We start from the raw sequence: 20,000 nt of genomic DNA on the forward strand, positions 1-20,000 counted from the left end.
AGTCAGCATATTGCCCCCAACAATTTGGGTCCTCATTTTACCGACCTCGGAAGGATGGAAGGCTGAGTCAACCTTGAGCCTGGTGAGATTCGAACTGCCAAATTGCAGGCAGCCGGCAGTCAGCAGAAGTAGCCTGCAGTGCTGCACTCTAACCACTGCGCCACCTGGGCTCATTGTAACTTTGAACAGTCACTAAATGAACATTTGTAAGTCAAGGACTACCTCCATTAGGCGGCCTTATTGTAGAGAGCACTAACTTTCCAAAATCTTGTCTAAGGGCAGCTAATAAGCACATATCGAAGAAATGAAGCGATCCAAGAATATTCAGCCTCGGAACCCATTCCTGGAGCTCCTTTGAGCTTCTTCAATCATTCATGAGATTAAATCAGGTTTTAGCATCTTCAGTCTCTTTTGCAAGCGTGAAATCCACACATCACCCAATTTCTTCCTTCCCCCCTCCCCTTACACAAAACCAGCAAATTGTTTGAAGCCTTGAAGACAACTTAAAGGCATCAACAATCATGGGTTTAGCTGGATCATCCTCAATCCACATGGTGTCTTGGGATAACCACAATTGTTGGTCTAATGCAGGGGTGTCAAACTCAAGGCTGCGGGCCGGATGCGGCACGCAATGTGATCAGATCCAGCCCGCAGGGGCCATCCTGGTCTACCCAATGTGAAGAGGAAAGATTGGGCCAGAGTGGCTTTTTTTTTTTATTTGATTTATATGCCGCCCTTCTCCGGAGACTCAGGGCGGCTTACAATGCGTTAAGCTTTGGACCGGTCTACCTAATGCGAAGAGGAAAAATCAGGCGAGCAGTTTGGGGATGACATCAAACTGGCCACGCCCACCTGGTTGACCACACCCACCCAGCCGGCCACACCCAGCCAGCCCCCCCGAGGTCAAACACAGCCCTGATGCAGCCCTCAATGAAATTGAGTTTGGCACAGTGGTGAAATGTAAAATTTGTTACTACCGGTTCTGTGGGCATGGCTTGGTGTGTGGGGGGGTTAATGTGACTGGGTGGGTGTGGCCAACTTTTAAAAAAACTTTTTTAAAGCATTTTTTTACAACCTACTTGGGTGAATAAGTTGTAAAAAAATGCTTTTAAAAAGTAAAAAAAAAAGGCTCTGATGATCACAGCTGTGCCGCGCGATCGTCAGAGCCTTTTTTTTTACTTTTAAAATATTTTTTTTTACAACCTATTACCTTTTAAAAGCAAGAAGTAATGACACCCGAGTGGGTGAGCGGAGCCTTGCACTGTCATCGCTACCAGTTCTCCGAACCACCTGCCGGAATTGCTATTGGATCGCCCGATCCAGTCCAAACAGGGAGCATTTCACCCTTGTTTTGACACCCCTGGCCTAACACCCCTGGATTAAAGGCAGGGATTCCCAAGGAACCACTTCAATCTGTCAAGGCCAGGCTGAGATCTTTTGATGTCATAAACAAAATGAGCGCTTTTTTAACATTAATTAACAACATAAATATAAAAATCTATCCTGGGAGATAGATAGCTTCCTTTCCCCTCTCAAGAATGCCTCAAGGAAGGTCAGAAAATGCCGTGCACCAACCACCCCTTCATCAATATTGTCTCTTGAACCGAAGAAGCTTTTTTTTTTTTTATTTGATTTATATGCCGCCCTTCTCCAGAGACTCAGGGCGGCTTATAGTGCGTTAAGCAATAGCCTTCATCCTTTTGTATATTTATACAAAGTCAGCTTATTGCCCCCACAAACTGGGTCCTCATTTCACCTACTTTTGAAAGGCTGAGTCAACCTTGAGCCTGGTGAGATTTGAACTTGCAGTAATTGCAGACAGCTTGATGTTAATAACAGTGCTCTGTCTGTTGAGCTATCCAGGCTCCAAGCTTCCAGGAGGAGAAGCAAAATATTTTCAAAGGAACAATAAATAAATAAGAAAGTTGTCTGTTGGGAAAAGCATCTTTGGGACAGCCATGACGTTGATGTTCAGAAGTTGTGGGAGTTTCATCACTGGAGGCTTTCAAGGGGAGTTGGACTGCCATTTGTCGGGGATGGTGTAGGGTCTCCTGCTTGGGTAGGGGGTTGGACTAGATGACCTACAAGGTCCCTTCCAAGTCTGTTAATCTATGATCTATGATGATTGAGAATAAGACCATACGACATGGTCTCTTCTGTCCACACACAACAAGAACTAAAATTTTGCAACCTCGGTGCATCTTCTTCCACTGGGGAAGCAAACCTACAGTGGCTAAGTGAATGACAGCTGTTTATAAGTAGTGGCCAAAATTGTGGAAACCTTTTGGGAAAAGTGGATTTTCTAAAACTAGCTAATAACACCACTTTTTTTTTTTGGAGTAGTACCATAAAATTATATATCAATGGAAAGATAATTTAATCAAGAATGTAATGCAATAACTTTTATGAAGGATTTGCTATTAGAATAGCAGTGACAGTATAAAGAAGAAAAGTGAAAAATGTAGAAAAAACGAGATAGTCAAAAATTATCCCCATGTCAGTTAATCCTTAGTTGGGTAACCTTTAGCATGAATTACAGCCTTACAATGTCTTCCCATGGAGTGAACCAAGTCTTTGAGTTCTGCAGCTGTTATCATGTGAAACCAAGATGGAATGATGGCTTCTATTAACTGGGTTTTATTGCTGGGTCGCTTCTCACTAACAAGTTTCTTTAGTTGGCTCCATAGATTTTCAATTGGGTTAAGGTCTGGGATATTCCCAGGCCATTCCAGCAGTGGAATAGGATTATTTTGAAACTCCCCAAAAAAAAAAAAAGTGGTGTTATTAGCCATCAAAGCTCAAAAATACACTTTTCCCAAAAGGTTTCCACAATTTTGGCCACTACTGTAGTAACATGATTGTTAGATGAATCTGGTTTACCCATGGTTAATTTACCAGACTTTAGTAGCAAGACCATTTCTTCATAGCTTAGTAAATTGGTGACTTTTTAAATAAATGGGTGACTTTGGACCAGTCGGTCAGCCTAGTACAGTTCACAGAGTTGTTGTTGTTGAGAAAAACTTTTTTGGCTATCATATCAATGTATTTTCTGATTGTGTTCCTTTGTCGTTGTTTAATTTCCTGTTCTATTGTTTTATTTCTGTTTAAACTCCTTTCAGTTACTTTTTTTGGAGTTGCTCTGGTGAGTTAGGCAGCAAATAAATTTAACCCATAAAATAAATAAAATGAACTGCTCACCTCTTTCATTTACAACTGGTCCTCAACTTATGACCTCAATCAGGGGTGGGTTCTACTTACCTTTACTACTGGTTCGCATCGCGCCTGCGCATGTGCACTCACTTTGCTCGCGCAGAAGCTTCTGCAGATGTGCAGATCATCTATGATGATGTCTGGGTCAGTGGGCAGAGCCTCCCGCCGGTTTTACTACCAGTTCTTACGAACCGGTCTGAACCAGGGACAACCCACCACTGACCTCAATGGAGCCCAACATTTTTGATGCTAAACGAGACATTTGTGAAGTGAGTTTTTCTCCGTTTTACGACCTTTCTTGCCAATGTTGGGAAGCAAATCACTGCTGTTGTTAACTGAGTAACAGGGTTGTCAAGTGAATCTGGCTTCCCTATGGACTTTCATTGTCCATAAAATAAAATCTAAAATGAAATACTGTCATCTTTCTACTTTTCCATTTTTCTAGTATGAACATCTCAGCACCTAAAATCATTTGGATTTTAGATGCAGGTGGCCCTCAACTTACAACAGTTCATTTAGTGACCATTTAAAGTTACAACAGCGCTGGAAAAACAGTGAGCTGAGGACCATTTTTCACACTTACGACCGTTGCAGCAGCCCCCACAGTCACTGATCAAAATTTCAGATGGTTGACAACTCATTCATACGTATGACTATTGCATCGTTCCAAGGTCACCGGATCCCCCTTTTGCAACCTTCTGACCTTCTGAGTGGTGGTATTCAGCCGGTTGTATCCGGATCCGGCGAACCGATAGCAGCGGCTGCGGGAGGCTCTGCACACTTGCCTGGACGTCATCACTGTTGTGACCCAGGCCCAAGTAGTTAGTATTAAATACAAACAGTTCGAAAACAAACAGACTTTATTAGAAAAGCGGAGAATTAACTCATTCTCAGCGTAGTTCAAACTAAATTAAAGCAAATTCTTCAAAACACCATTCCTCAGTTTGTCACCGACCTTGGGATAATTAGGCAAACTGCCAAAGGCTTTTCTTGGCAAAAGTTCAGAAGCAGAAGACGCCGACAAGAAATGAATACAGTGAAACAAGAAGCAATTTTCTCAACGTTGTTTTCCGGCAAAGAGGCCAAGAGCCATTGCTGGTCTTTTAAGCTTTATGGGAGGGGCCAATAATATCTTGGCCCTACTCCCGAGTCGTCCTCTCTGCTTTATCTGCTCCTGCCTTCTGGCAGCTCTTCTCATACGTGCACTAGGAATAGGCTCTTCCTGTTCCTCTGCTTCTCTGCTATCAGCCTCTGGAGGCTCCGAAGTCTGCACATCACTTCCCGATGGCCCTGGCCCCATCTCTGCCTCCGACACAGAGCCCTCATCGGGGCCTTCCCCAGCCTCCAGGACTGGCCCATGTTCTTCCTCACCCTCATCGCTGTCCGACTCCACTGCCAGCTCCGCAGACTGCTGGTGGACCACAACAATCATGTCCCATTTTTAATACTCAGCGCATGCGCAGAAGGGCCTGCCCATGAGTGGAGATGGCACATGCACTCACATTTGCGAACCAGTAGCGCAGGTAAGTGAATACCATCCCTGTTCTGACTAGCAAAGTCCATCGGCAAGCCGGATTCACTTAACAATTATGCCACTAATTTATCCGGTGCAGTCATTCACCTAACCACTGTGGCCAGAAAAATTGTAAAATGGAGCAAAACTCGCTTAACCACAGAAATTGCTGGTCTCAATTGCGGTCGTAAGCCGAGGTCTACCTGCATCACTTTTCAGGGAGAGAAGGGAAATGCATTGTGGTTTTTCAAAGGTGTTGTGAATCCATTTCAACAAGGGATGGGTGATGTCTGGGTTAAAAACAGAGAAACTTCCCTTGACCTATTGCTGGAACTTGATACTCCGAGCAGAGTAGATTACTATTTATATCCTTCTGTAGGGCAGGAGTTAAGGCTGTCTGTCTCCTTGAAATACTAACTGTTGCCAGCCAGTCTACAAAATGTGCAGCATTCCGAACCCAGAAGAATTATGAGCCCTCTCCCCATCTCTCCTCCTCCTTCTGTGCCTCCACATATACTGTACCTGTGCATTTTGTTTTTCTTGCCTAAAAAAAAGGTTCTACATATGCAGCCAGCAATTTAACTACCGGTTAGCCTGAACCGGCTGAATCCCACCACTGCCTAATAGCTGTTAAGGTAACGTCTGAGTACATAGGCAGTTCCGAGTAAGGTGGGTTTTTTTTTTTTTTTTGGTGCAAAGTCAGAATATTAAGATCTGATAAGTTCAAAATGTCCATGTATCTAAGATGCCCTTTGAATATTGCTCCAAGGGCTCCTATTACTCTTGGTACAACCATTGGTTTCTTCTTCCACAATCGTTCAACTTCAGTTTGCAAGTCACAATATTTTATTTTTTTCTAGCTGTTTCTCTTCAATTCCTGCATCGGCTGGTATTGCAATATCTGTGAACCAGACTTTTTGCTCTTTTCAAACACCTTTCCAGGTGTTTGAGAAGAGCAATTTAGAGTAGAGAAGCACGAAAACAAGTAGGATCGAACTTCCACGTGGGCTAAACATTTACGAAGACTCGGGAAGAGAGTCAATTTGCAGAGGAATCAACAACTTTTAGAGAGGGAATCCCAGTTATAAAAACTCAAATTGTAGGTACAGTAGAATTGTGTGAATGTTGAGTTATGAACATTACTGAACCAGTTAGGAGATTTAGTGGGGGCGTGGAAGGAAGGAAGGAAGGAAGGAAGGAAGGAAGGAAGGAAGGAAGGAAGGAAGGAAGGAAGGAAAAGAAAGGAGAAAGAAGAATGGGGAGGGAGGGAATGAGGGAGGATGGAAGGAAGGAAAGAAGGAAGGGAGGAAGGAAGGGAGGAGAAAGAAGTATGGGGAGAGAAGGAGGGAGGGAGGGAGGGAGGAGGGATGAAAGGAAGGGAGGGAGGGAGGAAGGAAGGAGAAAGAAGTATGGAGAGAGAAGGAGAGAGGGAAGAAGGTAGGAAGGTAGGAAGGAGGAAGGAGAAAGAAGTAAGGAGAGGGTGGGAGGGTGGGAAGGAGGGAGGATGAAAGGAAAGAAGGAGAGAGGAAGAAAGGAGAAAGAAGTATGGGGAGGGAGGGAGGGAAGGAAGGAAGGAATGAGAAAGAAGCATAGGGACCGAGGGAGGATGGATAGATGGATGGATGGATGGAAGGAAGGAAGGAAGGAAAAGGAAGGAGAAAGAAGAATGGGGAGGGAGGGTGGATGGAAGGAATGAAGGAGAAAGGAGTTTGGGGAGGGAGGGAACGAGGGAGGATGGAAGGAAGGAAGGAAGGAAGGAAGGGAGGAGAAAGAAGTATGGGGAGAGAAGGAAGGAGGGAGGGAGGAAGGTAGGGAGGAGGGATGGAAGGGAGGGAGGGAGGAAGGAAGGAGAAAGAAGTATGGGGAGAGAAGGAGAGAGGGAAGAAGGTAGGAAGGAGAAAAAAGTAAGGGGAGGGAGGGAGGGTGGGAAGGAGGGAGGATGAAAGGAAGGGAGGGAGGGAGGAAGAAAGGAGAAAGAAGTATGGGGAGGGAGGGAGGGAAGGAAGGAAGGAATGAGAAAGAAGCATAGGGACGGAGGGAGGGAAGGAGGGAGGATGGATGATGGATAGAGGGAAGGATGGAAGGAAGGAAGGAAGGAAGGAAGGAAGGAAGGAAGGAAGGAAGGAAGGAAAAAGGAGAATGGGGAGGGAGGGAGGATGGAATGAGGAAGGAAGGAAGGAAATAAATATTTGATTTACACAGTTCCTAGTCCCCATTTCATTAGCCTTATTCAGGCACTTTGAAAGGGGAACTGCACACTTTCTTGATTGTCTCCACTAAATTCGTTACAGATTGTGTGGCTCCAGCAGACATCTACATCTTCAGCACAGATGTATAGAAGACGTTGATGTCCTCTGTGCAATATCAGCATGGAGAGACCCATCAGGACCAGGGATGTGATGACTATTTCTACTTTTATAATGTCCTTATAGGCCAAGCATGAAAAACGTGGATGGGGGTTGGATGCGCACACACGGGAAGCTTACATGGACATGTCAAATTTCAACAAAAGGAAATATTTGTAGCTCAGGGTGTGAAGTGTGGAGTCTCACTGCTCTCTGATGATGTTACCTAGCTGGGTATTGAAACGTCTGCAAGAAAACAACCAAGCTCAGAGAGCACTCCACAAATCTTAGATTTCCCTTTGGATGACAGCTTAATGAAGCGATTGAGAACACAACGAAATCAGATTTAGATTTGAAAGGATGTAAGGATTGATTCCCAGACTGCTCTAAATACAGGAGACTATTACATAAACAGCCAGCTGCCTGTTTCTCTTGATATTATTAAAAAAAACCCAGGAATTTTAAGAAGGTAATTAAAAAGAAACTAAAAAAAAAAACAAAAAAACAACCCTGTGTCCTAATGTATTGTGGAGAAATTGGATTTAAATGGGAAATATTCAGTTGTTGCAATTCTTGGAAGCAAAAGACACTCTTCTCAATAAATCTAGATCTTTTTCTATCCATTTTAAAGAGCCCAAGGTAAAGGTAAAGGTTTCCCTCACACATATGTGCTAGTCATTCCCGACTCTGGGAGGCAGTGCTCATCTCTGTTTCAAAGCTGAAGAGCCAGCGCTGTCCGAAGACGTCTCCATGGTCATGTGGCCGGCATGACTCAATGCCAAAGGCGCACGGAACGCTGTTACCTTCCCACCAAAGGTGGTCCCTGTTTTTCTATTTGCATTTTTTATGTGCTTTCGAACTGCTAGGTTGGCAGAAGCTGGGACAAGTAACGGGAGCTCACCCCGTTACACGGCACTAGGGATTCGAACCGCTGAACTGCCGACCTTTCGATCGACAAGCTCAGCGTCTTAGCCACTGAGCCAATTTGTCAAAATAAACGAAAGAAATCATGAAACTTCAACTTTAAAATGTGCATTGGTGCTAAATAGGAAATTGTCAAATTGTGACCCCATTCGTTTGGTTTTTTTTTTTTTTTTTTTCATCTCAGTAAATCTTGCTAAACAAAACAGAGTGAAAATCTTGTTTGCAAACACTGTTTTAGGTTGGAGGCAGCTTTCCAAGAAACCTAACAAAAACCTAACGACCAAGAAGAAGTAGAAATGTATCTGACAACTACCATCACAATAAGGGATTTGACACAAACTCCTTATGACACATTTTGCTGTAACTGTTTGGGAACTCCAATTCCCACCGCCCACCCCCAACGAGATATCTTTAATTTACCTGTTTTATGCACTGCAGTCGGTCATTAGTTTGCTGTATGTGTCTGTCCATAGAATTCATTGCGATTGTCTCCACTTCAGTTCTACCTGAAAGCCATTAAAATCCCTCAAGCTGTAAGATACGAAAATAAAAACAAAAAAAACAAAAAAAAAAACAAAATTAATCACTAATGGACAAGTAAGTTACAATTCTGCAAAAGTCTAATTGTGATTAAACTCTTGAATGTTACCGCTTTTTTAATGGGAAAATTTTTTGTCCCTTTTATCTATTTCGTAAGTCACCAGAGCAATAAGGATATAGGAGCAGCTAGTTATATTAAGTATATTTTATATATTTTGGGAAGAGTGTCTTTTCCCAGTTTGAGCCTAAATCTTCCGGTCGTTATATAACTACAATCTTTCTCCATTTCACTCTAAAACATTTTTCTTTGTCCTTATTTCTTCCCTAACCTAAAACGTGTTCTTTTACTAGGTTGGTGACAAAAAGACTTTTTATAGGATGAAACTCGGAGCAAAACATTTAATATGATGAAACCCATGTACGATGTATAGTTGTTATACATCGTGAAATCCCATTGAAGCAATATGTGTTTTCTTAGGCCCACAAAGATAATTTTAATTCTACCTGAACTAAGCTTAAATCAACGTTCATCTAACACAGACATTGAGGTTAAACAGGTGCATGTGATTGCAACTTTCCTAGCCAGCTTTCAATAAGTAAAGTCAATGGGGGAAGTTTGATTCGCTTAACAACTGCGCCTGACCAGGAGACAGGGAGTTCTAATCCCACCTTAACCATGAAAGCCAGCTGGGTGACTTCGGGCCAGTTCCCTCTCTCTCTCAACCCAAACCACCTCACAGGGTTGTTGTGGGGAAACGTATGAGGAGGGATGAATATTTTGTGTATTTGCCCCCCTTGAGCTACTTATTAAAAAATAAGAAAGGCAAGATATGAAATAAGAAAATAAAGAAAATAAAACGAGCCACCCTAGAAAGAGGGAAGTATAGAAAGCTGCTTTTGAACCGTGGATGGTTGAGCTCCTAAGCACAATGTTAACAGCTTTGTGAATAGAATAGAATAGAATAGAATAGAATAGAATAGAATAGAGTAGAGTAGAGTAGAGTAGAGTAGAGTAGAGTAGAGTAGAGTAGAGTAGAGTAGAGTAGAGTAGAATAGAATAGAATAGAATAGAATAGAATAGAATAGAATAGAATAGAATAAACAGAGTTGGAAGGGACCTTGGAGGTCTTCTAGTCCAACCTCCTGCCTAGGCAGGAAACCCTACACCACTTCAGACAAATGGTTATCCAATCTCTTCTTAAAAACTTCCAGTGTTGGAGCATTCACAACTTCTGGAGGCAATTGTTCCACTGATTAATTGTTCTAACTGTCAGGAAATTTCTCCTTAGTTCTAAGTTGCTTCTCTCCTTGATTAGTTTCCACCCATTGCTTCTTGTCCTGCCCTCAGGTGCTTTGGAGAATAGGCTGACTCCCTCTTCTTTGTGGCAGCCCCTGAGATATTGGAAGACTGCTATCATGTCTCCCCTGGTCCTTCTTTTCATTAAACTAGACGTACCCAGTTCCTGCAACCGTTTTTCATATGTTTTAGCCTCCAGTCCCCTAATCATCTTTGTTGCTCTTCTCTGCGCTCTTTCTAGAGTCTTTAGATTTTTATTATCTTACCAGTAAAAAGCTCTTTTTCCTACATAATTCTCTGGAGAGCCTCAAAGGTTCAGCTGGGATGCTACGCGCTTGGAAAACACACACCCTGCAACTGAGCGCAACTTTCCCTAAGCTACCAAACATCATCAGCTCTGTTCAAATTAACCTTTTTCCTCCGATAGGCTGGAGCCTCATTTATAATTCACTGGATGGAGGAGGTCTGAGAAGGACCCATGCTGCCGGGCAATGAGTCCTGCACATGCAGAAACATAAACGCACACACACATACACACACACCATCCCCCCCTCCCCGCCAAGGCTGTCTGGAGGCCTCTCTGATAGCGCTTCCTCCATGGCTCCTGACGGATTAGATTGCAGAGAAAGGAATTTCGCTCTGGCGATGAGGGGCCTCGCACGTAGCCAGCCCTCCTCCTCATTCCCCGTTTCAGACACAAGTGGGTTTAATAAAGCCAGGCTGTCTGTGGATTGTGATGCTTTGTGAAACAAACAAAAAAAAAAGGTGCTTTATTTAATTATTAATTTCGGAATCGTTCCTCAGTACAGGTGAGCCATTCTTAACTGTAGTTGTAGTCTAAAGCTTTTTTCTCAAGCTTCAAGAATGCTAGAGAATTCACAGAAACCCGGTTTTTAAGACAGATCAGCCATCAACGGACACAGGGACATAAACAACATCTGCATACCGTTCAGAAGAGAAACTCAAAGAGCCAAAAAGGGAAAAACATAAAGACCAAAACACCTCCTCACCAGCTATTCACACCAAGCTTACTACTAGCTAGACCAGGGGTCTGCAACCTTAAACACTCAAAGAGCCATTTGGGCCCATTTCCCACAGAAAAGAAAACACTGGGAGCCACAAAACCCTTCCCATCCCTGACTATTTCTTGAGCGGCCACAAAACTAGCATATGTAGTTGAATTAAACATTCTGTTTTCTTCTGAAACTTTTCTTTTCTTGGATTTATCCATGGTTGGCCTACTGGGGGTTGAAAAGCTCAATAAATCGCGTGTTGGTGGGTGTTGCACATTAGCGGTTGTGATGGATATTTTGAGTGACAGGGAGCCACAGCATAGGGCTCCAGAGCTGCAGGTTGCTGACCCCTGAGCTAGACCAACAATCAAGAAGTAAACAATGCCCCAAACAACCGAACAGCACACACAAAAGAGGTGGTATTCAGGTGGTTTAGACCGGTTCGGGAGAACCGGTAACCCACCCATTAGCCCGGATGTAATGACGTCCTATTTAGCCATGTTTTTGAGGCTGGGCACATGCGCAGAAGGTATGTGCGCAAGCAAAGTGCAGACATGGAAGGCTGGGAGCATGTGCGAAAGGCACGCATGCGTGCGGCGAACCAGTGATAAGAATATGTAAAACCCACCGCTGGTGCAGAGGTGTGCATGCTGAATTCAAAAAGGTAAAAGCAGAAGACCTCCATACATTATGATCAATTTCTCAAGCCCGGGAAGGATTCCCAACATGCTCCGATGCTCGGGAGCCTTTTTGGTAGAGAAAATACTGCGCAGAGGGCAAAGGTAACTGAGACAGCTCTCAAACCACATTCTAAAATCCTCTATTTCGGCTCCACACGCTAAACGCAAACTCCTGTGAGGATAAGGTGGAAGGGGAGAAAAAGACTGAAGATTTCAAAGGGCAAAATTAGCACCCTGGGAGAACCGTGCATCCTGGCTGAAAACTAATTTTAAATGCTGAGTTCAGAATACCCCCGGGGGTGACCTTAACTACAGTTATTATCTGAGCTGTCGTTAGGAGGAGGAAAAAGAAAAGGGCACTCTGCAACTGCCTGCCTGGCCTCCCCAAAGGAAAGGCACCGTATAAATGTAATAAACAAATTAATAAGCCACTATTAGAGACAGTGGGATATCCGGGGGTTGCATTTCAGAAGACTGACAATGAACAATCCTATGGATGTATCTGCTTGTTGGTGGTATTTCTGGCAAACCCGAGAAAGGTGCTGTGTTTTGTGTGGGTATACGAGCATTGTAAATCCTGGCCTCTGGAATGTCTTTCTTTCTTCTGGGATGTGAAGCTGAGGTGGTATTCAGCCGGTTCGGGCCGGTTCATGCGAACCGGTAGTGGAAATCATGGGTGGGCCTGCCCACCCGCCCCGGCTCTATGCTGTCCTATTTAGGCACATTTTTGAGGCCGGGTGCATGCACGGAAGGCACACGAGTGAGCAACGCGCATGCATGGAAGGCCATGTGCATGCTCACATTTGCGAACCGGTAGGGAAAGTAAGTGAATGCTATCTGTGATGTGAAGCTAAGAGAAAGGAAGATATTCTATCAAGAGAAATGTTACGGCTTGTTGGAACCCATTACTTGTTCAATATCATGTCTTCCTCTTTCCCTTCCTTGCTTAGATTTAATATTTCATTTACGGTATCGAAAACGTGGTCAGGTTCATTTTCATCGTACTCATTCATTCATTCGATTCGTACGCTGCTGTAATTAAACCAGACCTTTTGGCAGTTCACAATCCAGAACAAAAGATGGTAACCACGTAAACACTCATCCCCGGTTAAATAATAACAATTAAATTAATTATGGAAAGGAATTATAAACTAACAGTGTTCACTGCATATAAGGAAAATCAATATAAAATGCTTTACAGATGGCATATGCCCCCTGAAAAACTGGCAAAAATGTTTAAAGATAAATCATCTAAATGTTGGAAATGTCACCAGTTACCAGGTTCATATTATCATATGTGGTGGACATGCTCAGAAGCTAAAAACTATTGGAATAAAATTAAGATATGGCTGGAAGAAATGATACAACATATTGATTTAAAACCAGAGCTGTTCCTACTGGGTATCCTCCCAGAGAAAATTAGTAAAGAAAATATCTATTTGATTATACATGTAATAACAGCTGCAAGGATTGTTTATACACAAAATTGGAAAGCAGAGAAAATACCTTTGGAAGGAGAAGTAATTAAAAAAAAATTAGATCCTGCAGAAATGAATAGATTAACTTTGATGATTAAAGAAAGAGAGGATTCAAAATAATTTAAGATATGGAATCAATTTTACCATTGGTTAGAAAAGAGATACAAATAAGTAAATTAATAGTTATGTATAAAAATGCTACAGTTAGAATATTGTGTTAGTAAGAATTGTTGTAATGGACTTGGCAAGAATGAAGATAGAAAAAACAATAAAAAGAAGTTTTGGAGACAACACCGAGATGTCACATGGAAGGAATGACTGATCTATTAAATGTTTGTTTGTCTAAAAAATAATAATATTTTTTTTAAAAAAATATTTCCTCATTTGCTTCCTGGGGTTTATACGGGTCTCCAGCCCAGAGGGATTAAAAGTATATCATATGCAATTGTGTTTTAAAGAGTAAGAGTGAGCAAAATGTTCAGGGGGCCCCTCGCCTCTCCTCAAGAAGCCCTCCCTGGACCCGGCAGTATTAGCCAACTATCGTCCTGTCTCCAACCTTCGCTTTGTGGCGAAGGTTGTCGAGAATGTGGTCGCACGACAGTTTCCGCAGCACCTGGAGGAAACGTCTTATCTAGATCCGTTCCAGTCGGGTTTCAGGCCCAGGCACAGCACGGAAACGGCATTGGTCGCGTTGGTAGATGATCTCTGGAGGGCTCGGGACAGGGGTTGTTCCTCTGTTCTGGCCCTGTTAGACCTCTCAGCGGCTTTTGATACCATCGACCATGGTATCATGCTGCACCGGTTGGAAGAGTTGGGGATGGGGGGGCACCGTGTTACGGTGGTTCTCCTCCTTTCTCTCAGACCAGTCGCAGTTTGTGTTGGCAAGGGGGCAGAGGTCGACCTTGAGGCTTCTTATATGTGGAATGCCTCGGGGTCGGTCCTCTCGTCCCTTCTGTTCAACATATATGTGAAGCCGCTGGGTGAGATCATCCGTGGCTTTGGAGTGAAGTACCATCAGTACGCTGATGACACTCAGCTGTACATCTCCACCCCAGGCCACCCCAACGATGCCCTTGAAGTGATGTCCCAATGCCTGGAGGCTGTGCGGATCTGGATGGGGAGGAACAGGCTCAAGCTCAACCCTTCCAAGACTGAGTGGCTGTGATTCCCAGCATCCCGATATAGTCAGTTGACTCCATCACTGACTATCGGGGGCGAGTCTTTGGCTCCCGCGGAGAGGGTGTGCAATCTGGGAGTCCTCCTGGATACGCAGCTGTCCTTGGAGGAACATCTGACAGCTGTAGCCAGAGGGACCTTCTGTCAGGTTCGCCTGATTCGCCAGTTGCGGCCCTTTCTTGATCAGGATTCCCTGTGCACAGTCACTCATGCCCTCGTCACCTCTCACCTGGACTACTGCAACTCCCTCTACATGGGGCTCCCCTTGAAGAGCACCCGGAGGCTCCAACTGGTCCAGAATGCCGCTGTGCGGGTAGTCACGGGAGCTGCATGGCGCTCCCATACAACACCTCTCCTGCGTGAGCTGCACTGGCTCCCAGTGGTCTTCCGGGTGCGCTTCAAGGTGTTGGTTATCACCTTTAAAGCACTCCATGGCATAGGACCTAGTTATCTTCGAGACCGCCTGCTGCTACCGACGGCCTCCCATCGACCTGTGCGCTCCCACAGAGAGGGCCTCCTTGGGGTGCCATCAGCCAAACAATGTAGGCTGGTGACTCCCAGGGGGAGGGCCTTCTCTGTGGGGGCACCTACCCTCTGGAATCAGCTGCCCCCAGAGATAAGGAGAATCCAAGATCTTGGTGTGCCCTTAAAACCTTCTTTTTCCAGCAAGCCGGGCTGGCCTAACACTTTTTAAAATGTTTTTAATTATCTGTTATTGTTTTTAATCATGGGGCCAAATTTATATATATCTTTTTAATTGTATTTTAATGTTTGTAGTTTATGTTTTTACTTGGTTGTTCACCGCCCTGAGTCCTCAGGGAGAAGGGCGGTATACAAATTTAAAAATAAATAAATAAATAAACCTCTCCAGGTTGGACTAGAAGACCTCCGAGGTCCCTTCCAACTTCTTTATTCTGTAGTCTGTTGTCAGTATCTTTTTTTATTTTTTAGGAAACAATGCACAGTGTCTAGAAATCTCCGACAATCTTTCGACAATCCCACCAAACAGAAGCAGTTATTCCGTGTCTCTGTATGCAGGAGATACACAATTGCTATTTAATGAGAAGGTTTGATTAAATACTAAATACTAGGATACAAACAAGATGAGTAGGAACTGCACCAACTAATTAATCAGTTAAATAATCAGGAAAAAGCCCCTTTACGACAAATGGTGGGGTTCAACAGATACACCCACTGTGGCATGGATCTATGCAGGAGGCTTCAAGCAACACTTTCCATTGTAAAATCAGTACGTCGCAAAGAATGAGGTAGGGCTGTGATGGTGAACCTATGGCACGCATGCCACCTAGTCATATCAGTGGGCACGCAAGCTCAGCTTCCGGTGGGACTCGAAGTTTCGGCCTCCGGAGGACCTCCGGGGGGGGTAGGGAAGGCCGTTTTCGCCCTCCCCAGACTCCTAGAGAGGTCCTGGAGCCAGGTGAGAAAGAAAAACGGGCCTACGGGGCCATCACGTGCCAGGAGCGGGGTGAGTAGGGGGGTTGCGCGCAGATGCACGGGGGTGGGCGCATAGAATTATGGGTGTGGGCACGTGCACATGCAACCCCCCGCCCCCCCTCTTCGCACGCGATGGCAAAAAGGTTAGCCATCACTGAGGTAGGGCATTTAATTATGAAATACGTAGTTTATTTTATTGTATTGGACACTAGCCAGGAAGGACACATCTTCTCCCAGAACACAAGAAGTATAGGTAGCTCTCAACTAACGACTGCATTTGAGCCCTAAATTCCTGTTGCTAAGTGAGACCTTCATTATGTGAGTTTTGACACGTTTTACAACTTTTCTTGCCACAGCTGTTAAATGAATCACTGCCGTTGTTAAGTAAGGCGGTTGTTAACAGAGCCTGGCTCCCCCATTGACTTTGTCAGATGGGTGAAAAAAAATGTGATCACATGACACCTGGACACTATGGCAACCATCATAAAGATGAATGAGTTTCCAAGGGTCCGAATTTGCATCATGTGACCATGGAGGTTGTAAGTGTGAAATAACAACAACAACAGGAAAAAATCACGAAATATTGCGACCTTGCCATCAAAACTATGTGATTATGGATGAAACATGTAACAGTGATACCCATTGTCATCGGGGCACTTGGTACGATGTCCAAGAATTTTATAAGATAAATCAACAAATTGCAGCTTCCTGCAATGGAGGAACTGCAAAAAACAGTGCTACTTGGAACATCGTACATCTCAAGAAGGTACTTGGTTGATACCTAGGATGCTGGCAGCAACCTATATCAACCATTAGCACCAGTCAATGGTATTTGTGATGCATTTTTGAATGTTTAGTTGACTGAGTTTCATGTTTAATGAATAAAGTATATAAATAATAATAATAATAATAATAATAATAATAATAATAGTAGTAGTAGTAGTAGTAGTAGTAGTAGTAGTAGTAGTAGTAGTAATAGTTTGAAATGCAGCTTTAAGTTATTTTGGAGCCTTACATTATTTCAGAGCACCTTCGCTCAAAAGTTAATAATGCATAAAAGCGCACACCTCGAGGACTTACAATATATGACCCAGAGCAAGCCATCATCAGGACCATGGGCATGAATTTCCCAAGTGACATACAGTATAGCTCAGTGGTGGGATTCAAATAATTGAGAACAACCGGTTCCCTGCCCTAATGAATGGCTGGGTGGGCGTGGCCATGGTGGGCATGCCAAGGGGTGTGACAGGCAGCACTCAGCCTCCTGCACCCCTCTGGGAGCAAAAACGGGCTGCAGACAGGTGCACTACCCACCCACCCACCCCCATGTTTTGGGGCTAGGAGGCCTCCATGCACCCTCCTGGGAGCCAAAATGGGGCACGTGGGAACTCCTGCAAGGGGTGGGGCCACCCAGCATTTTAACTACCGGTTCGCTTGAACCGGCCTGAACCGGCCTGAACCAGCTGAATCCCAGACTAGTATAGCTGCTTTATGAAAAGCTCTCTCATAATTGTCCATCTGCTTTAGGAAGAAAATGCAGGCCTTGTTTGGTCTGCCTTGCCAAATGCAAACTTTTATTTAACGGAGGTGCCAAAATACCAGAGCAGAAAATCCCCCAAAGATGACAAAAGCCAAAGCATTTTCTCTACACCATATTACAAAAAAAAAAGATGTTGAGGCTTGGGAAAATGTGCAGAGATGTAGCAACGAAGAAGATTAAAGGCCTGGAGACCAAAACACATGAAGAACGGTTGCAGGATTTGGGTACGGCCAGTCTAGAGAAAAGAAGGACTGGGGGGGGGCACATGATAGCAGTGTTCCAGTATTTGAAGGGCTGCCACAAAGAGAAGGGGGTCAACTTATTTTCCAAAGCAACAGAAAGCACGACAAGAAACAACGGATGGAGACTAACCAAGGAGAGAAGCAAGCTGGAATTAAGGAGAAATTTCCTAGTAGTGAGAACAATTATCCAGTGGAACACTTTGCCTTTCAGAAGTCGTAGGTGCTTCATCACTGGAGGTTTGTAAGAAGAGAGTGGACAGCCACCTGTCTGAAATGCTACAGGGTCTCCTGCTTGAGCAGGGGGTTGGACTAGAAGACCTCCAAGGTCCCTTCCAGCTCTATTCTGATAAAGGTATATAAAAAAAGCATCACAGATGTTTGGAAGGAAAAGGTGTCCTTTATATTCCAAGGATGCTTTTCTGCAACCTGCCGGTAGAGGACTCTCTTCTATTGAAGCTGAGACGGTCCTTGTTCTTCCCTGACACTGAGCTGGTGGGGTGTGTGTCTCTCTGTGTGTTTTTAAGCCTTTACAAGTCCCTACAAATCCTTTTGCTTCTGCTTCCTAACAGGGGCCACCGAAGCTGACACTGTCTGCTGACCTTGTGATTATTGATTAACTATCTCCCTCTTTGCTGCCATCTTTCCCACCCCCGGCGCCGGCAAAGAGAGCGCTAAGGAGCCGCACTCGTTCTCCTCCGTGACAGCCATGCTCAAAAAGGCCTCTGTTTGGAGACGTGGCGGAGAGAGGGAGGGCCGCTTGATCAAACGGCTTGAATGTCAAGACTCAATACCACACGGGAGACTGACAACTTGTACGATTTAACATGCATCTGCTAGGCAGAAAGGAAGGAAGGGAAGAAGGAAGGAAGGAAGGAAGGAAGGAAGGAAGGAAGGAAGGAAGGAAGGAAGGAAGGAAAGAAAAGAACGAAAGAATGAAAGGGAGGGAGGAAATGAAGAAAAGAATGAAAGAATGAAAGGAGGGAGGGAGGGAAGAAAAGAATGAAAGAACGAAAGGGAGGGAGGAGGAAATGAAGAAAAGACTGAAAGAAGGAAAGGACGGATGGGAGGGAGGAAGGGAGGGAGGGAGGAAGGAAAGGTAAGATCAAAAGGATGAAAGGAAGGGAGGGAGGGAGGGAGGAAATGAAGAAAAGACTGAAAGAATGAAAGGAGGGAGGGAGGGAGAGAGGAAGGAAGGAAGGAAGGGAAGAAAAGAACGAAAGAACGAAAGGGAGGGAGGATATGAAGAAAATACTGAAAAAACGAAAGGAGGGAGGGAGGGAAGAAAGAAGGAAGGGAGGGAGGGAGGGAAGAAAAGAACGAAAGAATGAAGGGGAGGGAGGGAGGAAATGAAAAGACTGAAAGAAGGAAAGGAAGGATGGGAGGGAGGGAGAAAGGAAGGAAGAAAGGAAGGAAAGAAAGGAAAGAACGAAAGGAAGGGAGGGAGGGAGGGTGGGAAGGCAGGAGGAAGGAAGGAAGGAAGGAGGAAAAAAAAGGAGGTGGAGGGTGTTTTTCTGCCAAAAACCGGGACGTAAATGCTGGCTTTTGGCAAAAAACATCGCAAATCACAATCACACTTCAGAAGTGCGTTGTAAGTACCTTTTGAGGGATTCATGGTAACAGTTGCTAACTTTGACCTGTTATAAACTGAGCAGTACAGGCAGTCCTCGACGTTCAACAGTTCGTTTAGTGACCGTTCAAAGTTACAATGGCATTGAAAAAAATGACTTAGGACTGTTTTTCACACTTATGACCGTTGCAGCATCTCCAGGGTCATGTGATCCAAATTCAGACGCTTGGCAACCGATTCATCTTTATGACGGTTGCAGTGTCCCAGGAGTCACGTGATTCCCTTTTGTGACCTTCTGATATGCAAAGTCAATGAAGACGTTAAATTCATTTCACAAGCGTGTTACCCACCTAACGACTGCAGTGATTCGCTTCATAACTGGGGCAAGAAAGGTCATAAAATAGGGCAAAATGGACATTGGTCTTGTTTAGCCATGGAAAGTTGGGGCTCCATTGTGGTCGTAAGTCGAGGACTACCTTACTTGTATGAATGACTGGGGAAACACAGGACAGACCGCAGAGGCCTGGGATTCTGTGATTCGCAGGGAACTGCTTAGATTAGAATAAGAAGCAATGATTCCAAGGTGGGTTGGGGAGCCTTTCTCCACACGGCCTGATTTGAGACGGGCAGATTCAACAGAGACTGAACAGCCATCTCTCAGAAATGGTAGTCTAAGCACACTTTGGCAAAGTATTCCATTCCATTCCATTCCATTCCATTCCATTCCATTCCACTACGCTACACTCTGTATTCTGTTCTTTTCTGTTCTGTTCTGTTCTGTTCCATTCCAATTCCACTACACTACACATTCTATTCTATTCTATTCTATTCTATTCTATTCTATTCTATTCTATTCTATTCTATTCTATTCTATTCTATTCCATTCCATTCCATTCCATTCCATTCCATTCCACTCCACTCCACTCCACTCCACTCCACTCTGTTCTGTTCCGTTCTATTCCATTCCATTCTCCACTCTGCTCTCCACACTCCATTCCACTCTTCATTCTATTCAATTCC

General features: G+C 44.3%; 1 protein-coding gene across 7 annotated transcripts in view; it reads right to left on the reverse strand.

Annotated features, from left to right (window-relative positions):
• The window catches only part of ZMIZ1 (zinc finger MIZ-type containing 1), a 520,224-nt gene that overhangs the window by 164,953 nt on the left and 335,271 nt on the right, over positions 1-20,000 (reverse strand). For all 7 annotated transcript variants that reach the window (XM_060694124.2, XM_060694123.2, XM_060694122.2 and 4 more), the window contains one exon: positions 8,413-8,523. In XM_060694124.2, coding sequence (XP_060550107.2) covers positions 8,413-8,472 — 60 coding nt within the window. In that variant the 5' untranslated portion in view covers positions 8,473-8,523. The remainder of the gene's footprint in view (positions 1-8,412; positions 8,524-20,000) is intronic.

This window comes from Pantherophis guttatus, chromosome 6 (assembly GCF_059756535.1).
Source record: "Pantherophis guttatus breed Tessera chromosome 6, ASM5975653v1, whole genome shotgun sequence".
Lineage (NCBI taxonomy): Eukaryota > Metazoa > Chordata > Lepidosauria > Squamata > Colubridae > Pantherophis > Pantherophis guttatus.